The 14,176-nt window shown below is 43.0% G+C and overlaps 1 protein-coding gene across 3 annotated transcripts in view; it reads right to left on the bottom strand.

The window, feature by feature from the left end:
• Positions 1-12,951, bottom strand: part of LOC137377545 (sorting nexin-12) — a 49,213-nt gene extending 36,262 nt beyond the window's left edge. The window contains exon 1 of one of the 3 annotated variants that reach the window (XM_068047257.1): positions 12,568-12,951. In XM_068047257.1, the coding sequence (XP_067903358.1) occupies positions 12,568-12,786 (219 nt within the window). In that variant the 5' untranslated portion in view covers positions 12,787-12,951. The remainder of the gene's footprint in view (positions 1-12,567) is intronic. The other 2 variants (XM_068047260.1, XM_068047258.1) reach the window with 2 other exon arrangements.
• Between the last annotated feature and the right edge of the window lie 1,225 nt (positions 12,952-14,176).

The following is a 14,176-nucleotide window of genomic DNA, read 5'->3' as shown; positions in this document are numbered from 1 at the left end:
GTAGAGACAGAACTCACGATAAATGTAAGGAGTGAGACTAGAGTGTTTATTGTAGATTCCTCTGGTTCCTGCTAATTATCTTGCTTGTCTGCTTTCTTTTATCTTGCTGGTGCAAAACAATATTATGTTAGTAACGAGTATGTATTGAGAATGGAGTGTATTGTTAACCTCAGTAGCAGATGTACTGCATGTCACCACGTGGGTGAAGTTGAATTGTACCGCACTGATTGGTTAAACAAGGAGGTGTAGCATGAATCTTAATGTATAAACAGTAGTATCTGTATCACAAACGGTCACTTACTCTGGTGGACCAGACAGACTCTGGTGGAGTCAGTGTCGTTGTATTAGAGCAAGTCAGCCGGCTAATGCGCAAATAAAGTAATTGATTTTACCTACACATCCGACTCTGTATAATTACTGAACCAGACCGAAGGCAAAAAGAACTCAGATTAACATTGCCACCCTCAGTGCTTCCTCCAAGTGCTGTTCAACATGGTGCAGTACTGAGTCATCAGCTGAGGGAGGGCAGTAAGTGGTAATCAGTAGGAGGTTACCTTGCCCATGTTTGACCTGATGCCATGAGACTTCATGGGGTCCGGAGTCGATGTTGAGGACTCCCAGGGCAACTCCCTTCCTACTGTAGACCACTGTCCTGCCACCTCTGCTGGGTCTGTCCTGCCGGTGGGACAGAACATACCCAGGGACAGTGATTGCAGTGTCTGGGACATTGTCTGGAAGGTATGATTCCATGAGTATGACTGTCAGGCTGTTGCTTGACAAGTCTGTGGGTCAGCTCTCCCAACTTTGGCACAAGCCCCCAGATGTTAGCAAGAAGGACTTTGCAGGGTTGACAGGGCTGGGTTTGCCGTTGTAGTTTCCGGTGCCTAGGTCGATGCTGGGTGGTCCGTCCGGTTTCATTCCTTTTTCTTAACTTCGTAGCGGTTAGGTACAACTGAGTGGCTTGCTAGGCCATTTTAGAGGGCATCCAAGAGTTAACCACATTGCTGTGGGTCTGGAGTCACATGTCAGCCAGACCAGGTAAGGACAGCAGATTTCCTTCCCTAAAGGACATTAGTGAACCAGATGGGTTTTTACAACAATCGACAATGGTTTCATGCCATGATTAGACTAGCTTTTATTTCCAGATCTATTAAATTCAAATTCCACTTTCTGCTGTGGTGGGATTCGAGCCCATGTCCCCAGAGAAATACCCTGGGTCTCTGGGTTACTAGTAGTGATAATACCACTACGCCACCGCCTCCCCTGTAGCTAACTAAAGAAATCAAGGATTGTATTTGATCAAAGGAAGATGTATAAAGTTGCAAAAAAATGGCAAGCCTGAGGATTGGCAGCACTTTAGAATTCTGCAAAAGGAGGACCAAGAAAAAGGTTAAGAAAGGGAAAATAGAACATGTGTGTAATCCAGTGCAAAACCAAATAAAAAAAACTGTAAAGCTTCATGGTTATGTAAAACTGAAAAGATTATCAGAAACAAATGTGGGTCCATTACAAGTGGAGTCAGGAGAATTTAGAATGAGGAATAAGGAAATGGCAAAGAAATGAAAATACTTGGTGTATCTACATGGAGAAAAATACTAAAAACCTCCCAGAAATAATGAAGAATCAAGGGACTAGTGTAAATGTGGACCTTCAAGCTATTAATACTTTTTAAAAGTACAAAAAAGTTAATGGGGCTTAAAGTAGATAAATCCCCTGGACCTGATGATCTACATCCCAGGAGAATTGAAAGGAGGTGGTTGTAGAGATAGTATTTGCATTGGTGGTCATCTTTCAAACTTCTAGCACTCTGGAATGGTTCCTGCAGATTGGAAGGTGGCAATTGCAACCCCACTATTTAAGAAAGGAGGGAGAGAGAAAACAGGGAACTACAGACCCATTAGCTTGACATCAATAGTTGGGAAAATGTTAGAATCTATTATAAAGGATGTGCTAATTGGACACTTAGAAAATAATGGTAAGTTTTGGTAGAGTCAACATGGATTTATGAAAAGGAAATCATGTTTAACAAACCTGGAGTTCTTGGAGGATGTAACTAGCAGAATAGATAGGGAGAAAACCAGTGGATGTGGTATATTCAGATTTTCAGAAAGCTTTTGATAGGGTCCCTCAAGAGGTTAATGAACAAAATTCAAGCACATGGGATTGGGTGGGGAATATACGGACATGGATTGAGAAATGGTTAACAGACAAAGCAGTAGGAATAAATGGGTCATTTTCAGGTTGACAGGCTGTGACTAGTGGGGTACTGCAAGGATCAGTGCTTGGGCCCCAGCTACTCACAATCTATATCAACGATTTGGATGTGGGAATTAAATGTAATATTTCCAAGTTTGCAGATGTCACAAAGCTAGGTGGAAGAGAGTTGTGAGGAGGATGCAAAGACAGTGAAAGGGATTTGGAGAGACTAATAAGCAAGTGGGCAAAAATTTGACAGATGGAATACAATGTGGAGAAAATGAGGTTATTTACTTTGGTAGGGGGGCTGGAAAGCATCAGGAACATCGGAGCAGGAATAGACCATTCAGCCCATCGGGCCTGCTCCGCCATTCAACATTGATGATCTACTTCAATGCCTTCCTCTTCTCTCTCTTTTCCCCCCCACCCACACTATCCTCATATCATTTGTATTTAGAAATCTGTCAATTTCTGCTTTAAACATACTCAATGACGGAGCTTCCACAACTCTCTGGGGTAGTGAATTCCAAAAATTCACAATCCTGAGTAAAGAAATTTCTCCTCATCTCTGTCCTAAGTGGCTTGCCCCTTATTTTGAAATTGTGTCCCCTGGTTCTTGACACCCCAACCGGGGGAACATCTGACCTGCATCTACCCTGTCTATCCCTAGGTTTCAATGAGATCACCTCTCATTCTTCTAAACTCTGGAGAATACAGGTCCAGTTTCTCCAATCTCTCTTCATAGGACAGTCCCCATCATCCCAGGAACAAGTCTGGTAAACCTTCGTTGCAGTCCCTCTATGGCAATATCCTTCCTAAGGCAAGGGGACCAAAACTGTGTACATAGTACTCCAGGTGCTGTCTAACCAAGGTTCTATACAATTGAAGCAAGATTTCACTACTCTTGTGCCTAACTGCTCTTGCGACAAAGGCCAACATACCATTAGCCTTCTTAACTGCTTGCTGCACCTGCAAGTTAGCTTTCAGTGACTTATTGGCAAGGACACACAGGTCCCTTTGTACAGCTACATTTTCTAATCTCTTACCATTCAAGAAATAGTCTGCACATCTATTCCTCCTACCAAAGTGGATGACCTCACATTTTTTCACATTATATTCCATCTGCCACGTTCTTGCCCACTCACTAAGTCTGTCCAAATCCCCTTGAAGCCGCTTTGCATCTTCCTCACACATTCTCATCTAGTTTTGTCATCCGCGAACTTGGAAATATTATATTTGGTCCCCACATCCGAATCATTGATACATAGTGAATATCTGGGGCCCAAGCACTGATCCCTGCAGTACCCTACTGGTCACAGCCTGCCAATGCAAGAATGACCCGTTCATTCCTACTCTCCACTTTCTGCCTGTTAACCAATCCTTAATCAATGCCAATAAATTACCTCCTATCCCATGTGCTTTAATTTTGCTAACCGACCTCCTGTGGGGGATTTTATCAAAGGCCTTTTGAAAATCCAAGTATACCACATCCACTGACACCCCTTTATCAATTCTGTTAGTAATATCCTCAAAAAGATCCAACAGGTTAGTCAAACATGATTTCCCATTCATAAACCCATGATGACTATGCCCAGATTATCCAAGTGTCCATTTATCACATCCTTTAGAATAGATTGTAACATTTTCCCAATGACTGAAGTAAGGCTAACAGGTCTGTAATTCCCTGTTTTCTCTCCCTCCCTTTAGTAGAGTGACATTTGCAGAAACTGCTCTAGAATCTATAGAATTTTGGAAGATGATCACCAATGCATCCACTATCTCTATAGCTACCTCATTCTATATCAGAATGTTGAAAATCAGGTCCTGGGAACTGATCAACCTTCAGCCCCATTAGTTTCTCCAGTACAACCTTCTTACTAATACTAATTTCCTTCAATTCCCCATCCCCTTGGATCTCTAATTGTGGGAGATTTATTGTGTCTTCCTCAGTGAAGACAGACAAAGTAATTATTTAGCTTCTCTGCCATTTCTCTATTCCCCATTATAAATTCTCCTGACTGCCGGTGATGGACCCACATTTGTCTTCACCAAATGTTTCCTTTCTACATTCCTATAGAAGCTTTTAGTCAGTTTTTATATATTTTTTGCTGGTTTACATCCATTTTGCTCATTCATTCATGGGATGTGGGCATCGCTGGCCAGGCCAGCATTTATTGCCCATCCCTAATTGCCCTCGAGAAGGTGGTGGTGAGCTGCCTTCTTGAACCACTACAGTCCACATGGGGTAGGTATACCCACAATGCTGTTAGGAAGGGAGTTCCAGGATTTTGACTCAGTGACAGTGAAGGAATGGCGATATAATAGAGGTAAATGTGTATGATCTAATTGCTATGTGGCACAGTGGTTAGCACCGCAGCCTCACAGCTCCAGCGACCTGGGTTCAATTCTGGGTACTGCCTGTGTGGAGTTTGCAAGTTCTCCGTGTCTGCGTGGGTTTTCTCTGGGTGCTCCGGTTTCCTCCCACAGCCAAAAGACTTGCAGGTTGGTAGGTAAACTGGCCATTATAAATTGCCCCTAGTATAGGCAGGTGGTAGGGAAATATAGGGACGGGTGGGGATGTGGTAGGAATATGGGATTAGTGTAGGATTAGTATAAATGGGTGGTTGATGGTCGGCACAGACTCGGTGGGCCGAAGGGCCTGTTACAGTGCTGTATCTCTAAACTAAACTAAACTATATAGTTCCAAATCAGGATGGAGAGAGACTTGGAGCAGAACTTGTATTCCCCCTTTATCAGTTTCTTTGTCCTCCTTTGCTGTATTCTAAAATCCTCCCAGGTTTATTATTATTTCTGGCAACTTTATAGACCTTTTCTTTTAATCTTGTACAATCCTCAACTTTCTTTGTTATCCACAGTTGACTGCCTTTACTTTGAGTTTTTGTGCCTTGAAGGAATGTACAGTTTTTGAAAACTATAATATTTCTTTAAAGACTATCCATTGCCTATCATTATGACCGATCGCTCAAGACAAAGCCCCCAAAGTATGATTCTGATTGTGGTGGGAGAAACGCACTGTGATTGAGTCCTGCCCCTCCACAGATCGCCTATCATTTTAAACTTTCCAAATTGAAAAGCACAGCCAAATTGACCATCTATTAACCACTGAATGAAGCAAACCAAACCAGGTGTCTTTAGATTAACAAGTTAACTGTTTAATTAGAAAAACTAAATTCTTAAACATTAAGATTTAAAAATAGAAAAAATTAGTGCCCTTGCAGATACGCTCCTGCCAAAGTGGAATCTTCCAACGTGGAACAGTCCAAGGTTGCTTGAAGTCCTCATAGCCAACCGATGGGGGAAAGAAAGGTTTTTCAATAGTAGGACAGTCAGTTGTCTAGCTCCAGTTGAAGTGATGCTCTTCCAGCAATGAATTTATCAAACAACGTGCAGACACGTTGTTTCAATGAATCAATTTGGTTTTAGAATTGTTTTAAGGGGTGAAAGAGTGATCAATCTAAAATTCACTTTCCTTCAGTTTAAACTATCAGAATTCTGTTAGGTTCATGCTAGTCCAACTGGCGGTGTGCCTGTTAACGGTGTCTCAAAATCCAATCTTTTCAGCTAGTTTCAAACGTCAATCAGCAACAATGTATATTTAACCTCAGTCTGAGTGGCTGTATCCTACGGCAATAAGAATGCATTCTTTGACTCAGTCCCTGGAACTTGTTGCCTTAAAGCAGCACTGATCCTTTTACAGCCTTAAAGGCAAACCGCATACTTTCCGGAAAAGAAAAACAGGATCATAACACTACGTACTGTCATACCTTTTAACGTATTTTCTCAATCCACCTCAGCCAATTTGCCCTTCACACCTGCATAACATCTTTTGTTAAAATTTAACACCCTGGCTTCAGATCAAACTACCTCACTTCCAAACAATGTAAGGTTCTCTCATATTATGGTCACTCACCCATAAAGGTTCTTTTACAACAAGATTAACTAATTAGCCTCCAAACAGAATCCACATTTTGTTCTTCCAATTGGAGATCCTCCCTTTCTAATGTGCTGATCCCATTCCTCATCAGCACAACACCACCTCCTTTTCCTTTTTGCCTGTCCTTCCTAAATGGCAAACATCTTCGAATATTCAGTTCCTAGGCTTGGTCACCCTGTAACCACGTTTGTGTTATAGTTTAGTTTAGAGATACAGCACTGTAACAGGCCCTTCGGCCCACCGAGTCTGTGCCGACCATCAACCACCCATTTATACTAATCCTACACTAATCCCATATTCCTACCACATCCCCACCCGTCCCTATATTTCCCTACCACCTGCCTATACTAGGGGCAATTTATAATGGCCAGTTTACCTACCAACCTGCAAGTCTTTTGGCTGTGGGAGGAAACCGGAGCACCCAGAGAAAACCCACGCAGACACGGAGAACTTGCAAACTCCACACAGGCAGTACCCAGAATTGAACCCAGGTCGCTGGAGCTGTGAGGCTGCGGTGCTAACCACTGTGCCACATAGCAATTAGATCATACACATTTACCTCTATTTGGGCTTTTAAATCATCTACTTTGTTGTGAATGCTGCATGCATTCAGGTAGAGTGCCCTTAACCTTGTTTTCACATTCCACATTCTAAGAATAGTTGATGCTTGCCTCCTAATGTCACTTGCTACTTTACCTCCGGTTACCAGATTTACTCCCTTCCAATTTGAGGTACCCATCCCCCTGACAAGATAGTTTAAACCCTCCCCAACAGCACTAGCAAATCTCCCTGCAAGCATGTTAGTTCCAGTCCTGTTAAGGTGTAGTCCATCCATCTTTTACAGGTTTCACCTGCCCCAGAACCTGTCCCAATGCCTCAAATCTGATGCCCTCCCTCCTACACCAGTTCTCCAGCCACACATTCAATCAATCCTCCTATTCCTATACTCACGAGCACATGGCACTGAGTAATCCTGAGATTACTGCTTTGGAGGTCCTGCTTTTTAATTTCCTTCCCAACTCCCTAAAATCTGCTTTCAGGACCTCAGCCCTCTTTCTACCTACGTCATTAGTACAATGTGGACCGCAACCTTTGGCTGTTCACCCTCTCAGAAGGATGTCCTGCAACTGCTCGAGAGTCTCTGACTGTGGCACCAGGGAGGCAACACACCATCCTGGGGTCACATTTACTGCCGCAGAAATGCCTGTCTGATCCCCCATCACTATTGCTCTTCCACTCTTCTTCCTCCCCTCCTGTGCAGCTGAGCAACCCATGGTGCCATGGACTGTGCTCTGGCTGCACTCCAAGGAACCAATCCTTCTCACTAGTATCCAAAATGGAAAACTGGTTAGCAAGCAAGACAGACTCAGGGGTCACCTGCACTGCCTGCCTGGTTCTTTGACTGCCAGGCAGTCACCTCATTCCCTCTCTGCCTACATGCTCCTAACCTGCGGTGTGATCGCCTCCCTAAATGTGCTATCCACAGTCATCTGCCTCACGGATGCACAACCAGTGACTCCAGCTGCCGCTCAAGTTCAGAAGTCCGGAGTTCAAGCTTCAACAGGTGACATGTCCTGTCGAACTTCAAAAGGGACTGAGTGTCCTTGTTAATGAGTCACTGAAAGCTAACATTCAGGTACAGCAAGCAATTAAGGCAAATGGCATGTTGGCCTGCATTACAAGAGGATTGGAGTATAGGAGTAAAGATATCGTACTGCAATTATATAGAGCCTTGGTGAGATTGCACCTGGAGTAATGTGTACAGTTTTGGTCTCTTTATCCGAGGAAGGATATACTTGCCAGAAAGAATGCAATAAAGGTTCACCAAACTAACTCCTGGGATGGAGGGATTGTCCTAAGAGGAGAGATTAAACAGATTGGGCCTTTATTCTCGAGTTATGAGAGGTGATCTCATTCAAACATACAAATTTTGTTTTTAAAATCAGGGCTCGACAGTAGATGCAGAAAGGATATTTCCCCTGGTTGGGGTGGGGGGAATCTAGAACCAGTGGAGAGTGTCTCAGAATAAGGGGCAGGCCATTTAGGACTGAAATGAGGAGGAATTTCTTCACTCAGAGGGTGGTGAATCTTTGGAATTTTTTAACCCAGAGGGCTGTGGGGGCTCAGTTATTGCGTATGTTCAAGACTGAGATCCATAGATTTCTACACATTAAAATCAAGAGATACAGAATAGCACAGGAAAACAGTGTTGAAGATGATCAGCCATGATCTCATTGAATGGCAGAGCATGCTCAAAGGGCTGAATGGCCCATTCCTGCTCCTACTTAGGTTATATTCTTAAATTACTCCTATTCCTCAGGTTTACTACTTTTTTGGCAACTTTAAAAGTCTCTTCCTTTGATCTAATATATTCAGTTAAAGATTGTAAGCTGAATATAATAGAGTACATGCCAGGAACTAGCTTTAAGATAGTCTCAGAATTAAAATTAGTTATAAACAGTACATTTTTCACTAGTGTCAATTTACCACTTACCGCACAAGTCAGACTGCCAATTTGAGTAATGTCACATTGCAAACATGCTCCACATTAGGATAGAACCATGGGCTTTGAATTAAAACAGTCTAACAAATTACGACCATTCAATAACTTAGAGAACAGCAGGAATATGACTAGACCCCAATCACAAACTTTATTCAACCACATGACTGTGTCCTCAATTTCCTATGTAAACCTTTAAAAGGAAAAAAGTCTTAAAAGAAAACTATAGGTAGGGCCAAATAATTCACCACAACTAATTGTGTTAAAACTTCATTATTTTATGGGATTAAGATTATTGTAGTTGAATCTAACGATTCTAATTCCATTGGAAGTTGCAGACCAGAAGCCTCATTTAATCCCCTCTCCCATCCGCTACTACAGTGCAGTCTCAACTTCTGAAGTAGATGGCACCAAGATAAAGGTAACAAAATTACCAATAGAATCCTAGAACAGTTGTTTCTGAAGGCAAAGGGCCACTAGCATATGCTAGTTTGAGTTTTAGCCAACTCATTATGGCTAACAGTTTTGCATGTACAGACTTGTTAGCAATGATAGCGTTACGAGGGGTTCCCTCTCAGACCAGGCAAAGGCTAACAGGGTTTAATTTAAAAAACACTGTTTTTAGCTCCCCCTCCCTCCCAGTGAATTTTTGTTCACTGCTTTCTAATTGTAAGGCAAATAAATCAGACAGGTTTTCTTAGATTTAAACAGGAAAGGTGGAAGGTGTAGATCTGCCCTGTAGACAGAAAGTAGAAGGAACGAAGGGGAAAAGTTTGAAGCAATATCTGGTAGTTATTTATGATCCTTTAAGTTCAACGTGGAGTCTTTAGTTGCCAGTAAGTCGTCTTGTTCGTTGGAGCCCAGTGCACACTTCAATTTGGTTCAATGTAGGAGTCTTCTCTTGAGGTTTAAGCAACTTCAGTGGGTCTGGAGGCTTGTGAGAAAACGAGAGAGAGAGAGAGAGAACCAGCCAGAGAGAGGCTGTCTTGTTTCAGGTTCAGTTACAGTCTGCAGTCGAACCCCAAACGGTCTGATGTCTAGTTCAAAAAGCCTGGACCAGCCAGTTAGTCAGTCATGTGACCAGCTGGCTTAACCACTCCTGTTTGTGTGGATTCCAAAGGGTTGTAGTGCTGTCTTCCACCCAGACAAGATGTGGATCACCATTGCCCAGTCCAATCTGTTAATTGAATCAGTGAGCAATTCTTTTGTCTCTCCAACTGCTGTCTTAGTATGCAAATGCCCTCCAGCCAAGTGTCTGGTGATCTCTTGTAAAAGTCGTCATTTCTTCCCTCCAGCAACAGTTTAACATTAATTTTGTCATGAACATTAATATGCCTTACTCTTGGCAAGTGGGGGGTCTTCATGACAATAGTCAGGTAGCCAGAAATTCTAACTAATTTCAACTGATCTTCAACTGCATATGCAGCTTGCATTGTTGCTAGCCCTGCAGAACCCACCATGCAATGGAAAACAAAAATCACCTTGATAGTATCTCAACTAATACACTTTGCTAATTAGGAAATAGGTTTGCATCCTGATCGGAATCATCTCAAACTTGCAAGTCATCTTGCCATAATTGTCCTGCATTACAGCACAAATTGAATCCATATCTACTCCTTACAGCAAATACTAAAGGGCACTTTTATTTGAAAAGTCAGGAGTAGGCGCTCCTAAAAAGTAACTGAACTGGCAGGTTGCTGAGCCATGTAGGCCAGTTAAGTTCCAAAAACCCCTGTCTGAAGGTTATTTAAACTTTGGCAATTGAGCCAAATTAGTTCCCCAAGGAACTAGAAGCTGAAATTATATATTTGAAAGTAAAAAAGGACAGTAGATTTTAGTATATTAAGTATTTGCAACTTCACAATGCTGATTTCCTACTTCAGTGTCACCAGCCGTGGAGGGGGGGGACGTGGAAAAAGAGGAAAGTAACACTAATACACGACATTTCTTGTGCAATACTCAACTCATCCCCTCAGATGAGTCATGCAGCCACCTATGCTTCACCCTGGGTGTTAAGAACACAAAATACTCTGCAGAAAATCCTAGTTTGGAAGAACCTATTAAGACTCCTGTACAATTGTTTTTCTGTTGTAGATACAAAAATATTTCTTACCCATTATTTGACAAAAAGTTTAAAATTTCAAATTCAGTGAGATCAGCCCTCAACACAACTTTTAACTGCCATTTAAAGGCCTGCTCAAGTCACACAAAAAAAATCCCCGACCCAAACCCGACGGAACCACATCGGACCCAAGCCCGACCTGACCACCGGAATGTCCCCTTTACTTACCTTCCAACTCACAATCTTCAGGAAGCTGCAGCACGAGTGTGATGACAGAGACACTCACTCACTGCGCAGTGTCAGTTTCCTTCCTTGACATCAGACTCCCAGCTCAGGCAAGTTTTTAAAAAAAAAACTTTTAACACTTACCTGCACTTCTTGCTGCGTGTCCCCAACCCAGACCTGGCCTGACCCAAGCCTGAAAGCCGGACCTGCAAGATCGGCCCAACCCGAACCCAACACATGTTGTCGGGCCCCATCGGGTTTGGGTCGGGTAGCAGGCCTTTGCTGCCATTTGAACCATCTTCATTTTAGGATAGAAAACAGTAAATTGAGATTTGGAGAACATTCTTGTATCTTCAGGCATACAAACCAATTCATAAATCCCCTTATATTGCAGAACTGCATTTGCACGGCTGCCCAATACTGGTGGAGGGATCTACATAAATTTAAATTGTTGAACTCTCCACAGCACTGGAAAGAAAAACACATGAACTGCATTCACACACAACTTTATAATTCCATATTAACAGAATTTAGCACATATGAATTGGACCAATACAAGTTTTACAAAAAGACAGTACTCAAAAAGTCAAACATATTTTCTACCCAACATGACCACTGATTTTTTTTTTGGGGGGGGGGGGGTGCAGGTTGAGGGGATCCACCATACAAGCTAGCAGTAACAAAGTTTGGAAACTACTTTTGAAGGGTTTTAGTTATTCCATTAGCCATTCAAATGCATTTCTCAACAGTTCGGTTCTCTCGCCTACTATCAAGTCATTAGAAACTACAGGGCATCTCTTATCTCTTCCCCCCACCCCCCCCCCCCCCCCACCCCACCCCGCCCCCGCCCTGCAGCACATTAAGAAAAGTCCTTCACCTCCCAAAAATAAACCACTTCAACTTGATGCAATCATTGGAAAGGGTTTTTTTGCCTTATGTACAGCCAAGTCTCATTGGAATACAAGAGTAAAATACTGCAGATGCTGGAAATCTGAAATAAAAACAAAAAATGCTGGAAACACTCAGCAGGTCCGGCAGCATCTGTGGTGAGAGAAGCAGAGTTAACGTTTCAGGTCAGTGACCTTTCATCAGAATATAGTTTAGGGACAGAACTCGGGGGGGACTGTTAGCTGGTCTGCTCTTTCCAGAAATTGCTATGATGAATGCCAAAAACAGAACTGAAATTCATGGAAAGATTAAAAACGTCTCCAACTTAAAATAAAAAAATCTGAATGACATAAGCCCCGAAAGTCTATTAAAAATAAAGCGTTTTAGGACGTAAATGTGAAGCTGAAACACAAGGTGGTTTACACCTTAAAATAAAGAATGCATTTAATTTTAAAGTGGAGAAATATTTACTGAGCAATCAAAACCACTTGTGTTTTAACATTTCCGCAAAGCAAATATTCATATCTTGGCAAGGGATGCAAGTCCAAGTAATCCACTCAAACATATCCTTAAAGGAAACGTAGTCAAGACTGAGAGCATTTCCCCTACTAAAAATAAAACATGTTTTCCTTCTGGTCAACAGATTACACGCTAAATCTCCACTCCCTTCTACTGGGCGGGGGTAAAAAGAGTACAGGCCGCGAATGAAGCCTCGGGCTAGATTTATACACTGTCCCTCACCCTGCGCAGGGCGACGGCGGCTAACAGCCAGGTTGAAGCGTACATACTGACCCTCATTCGGACCTCGTATGTCGTGTATTTACTCCTACCGACCCCGACCGTCTGCGGATTGAAGATATCGATCTCTAGGAAGTTGCTGGGAGGCCCGTAAGCGTCGTTTAGATCCTGAGGCTTACTGTGAAGCCTGCGGGTGTCCGCCACCCCCAGTGCGTCCGCCATCTTGGGCCAAAAAATTTTTTTTAAAATCTCCGCTCCGCTTATTTTACGTCCGTCAGTCCGGCAGAGACTATTTTTAAATGCAAAAACACACAGACCCCACCCACGGCCGGCATAACCCAATAACACACCAGCCAACCTTCACCCTCACATATTAAATATTCAGATTTCCGCACCTGGCCGTCGGCTGAAACCCGGGATCAAGCATGAGCCAATATCACCGCCTGACAACCACAGGAGAGACTCGAGTATTCAGATTTCAGGATCCACCCACTCCGCCGCACGGAGTAAAACTCAGGCATTCATGTTACAGGGCCCGCCCTCTCCGCGCCTCGACCCCGCACGAGTCACTTAGATCATTCATGTTACAGGGCCCGCCCTCTCCGCGCCTCGACCCCGCACGAGTCACTTAGATCATTCATGTTACAGGGCCCGTCTCGCGCAGCCTCGCCAGAAACTCGAGTATTCATGTTACAGGGCTCGCCCGGTCTGCGCCTGGAGACAGGAGATAGGAGGCATGCAACCAATGAAAACTGCGCTGTTGGAGATGATGGTCTCTGATTCCGGAGTGCTGAGTTGCCCACCTTGTTTGAGGAGAAGGCCATACCAAATTGTATTGATTCACCTTGAAAGACATTGAATTATTGATCTCGTATGGTGTTACTGAGCACAGCATCTTTATGTGAAGGGTCACTGACCTGAAACATTAACTCTGCTTCTCTCTCCACAGATGCTGCCAGACCTGCTGAGTATTTCCAGCATTTCTTGTTTTTATTTCAGATTTCCAGCATCCGCAGTATTTTGCTTTTATTTTACATATAATCCTTTGTTCCTGTAGTTATTAAGTAAATGGAGATCCAATGTAGATTCTGATTCAGAATTAGTATAATTGTCATAAAGCAAAAACAGTTGTTGCTTTTATAACTGTTCTGATCAACATGGCAGCCAATAACATCTTCAAGGCTTTTGTTTGAACGTAAGAGGGAAAAAATAGAGGGCTATTCTCTGTTTTTCAGTATTTAACAAATTTGCCACTCTACAGAAGTGGATGAATAAGGCTCCGAAGCAGACCTTGCATGCATGCAACCAACTAATTTCTACTTTTTTCAGAGGGTTACTTCCACCCCCACCCCAATCCTGAGCAGGGGCATAGCCAAGCAATTTTTGTTTATTCTTTCATGGGATGTGAGCATCGCTGTCAAGGCCAGCATTTGTTTTCCATCCCTAATTGCTCTTGAAAGGTGGTGGTGTGCTGCTTTCTTGAACCGTTGCATCCATCTGGTGTAGTTACACCCACAGTGTTTCTAGGAAGGGAGTTCCAGGATTTTGACCCAGCAACAGTGAAGTAACGGTGATATAGGTCCAAGTCAGGATGATGTGTGACTTGGAGGGG

Source organism: Heterodontus francisci, chromosome 15 (assembly GCF_036365525.1).
Source record: "Heterodontus francisci isolate sHetFra1 chromosome 15, sHetFra1.hap1, whole genome shotgun sequence".
Classification (NCBI taxonomy): Eukaryota; Metazoa; Chordata; class Chondrichthyes; order Heterodontiformes; family Heterodontidae; genus Heterodontus; species Heterodontus francisci.
The sequence above is the reverse complement of the archived record's forward strand: the minus strand, read 5'-3'. Positions and strand labels throughout refer to the sequence as shown.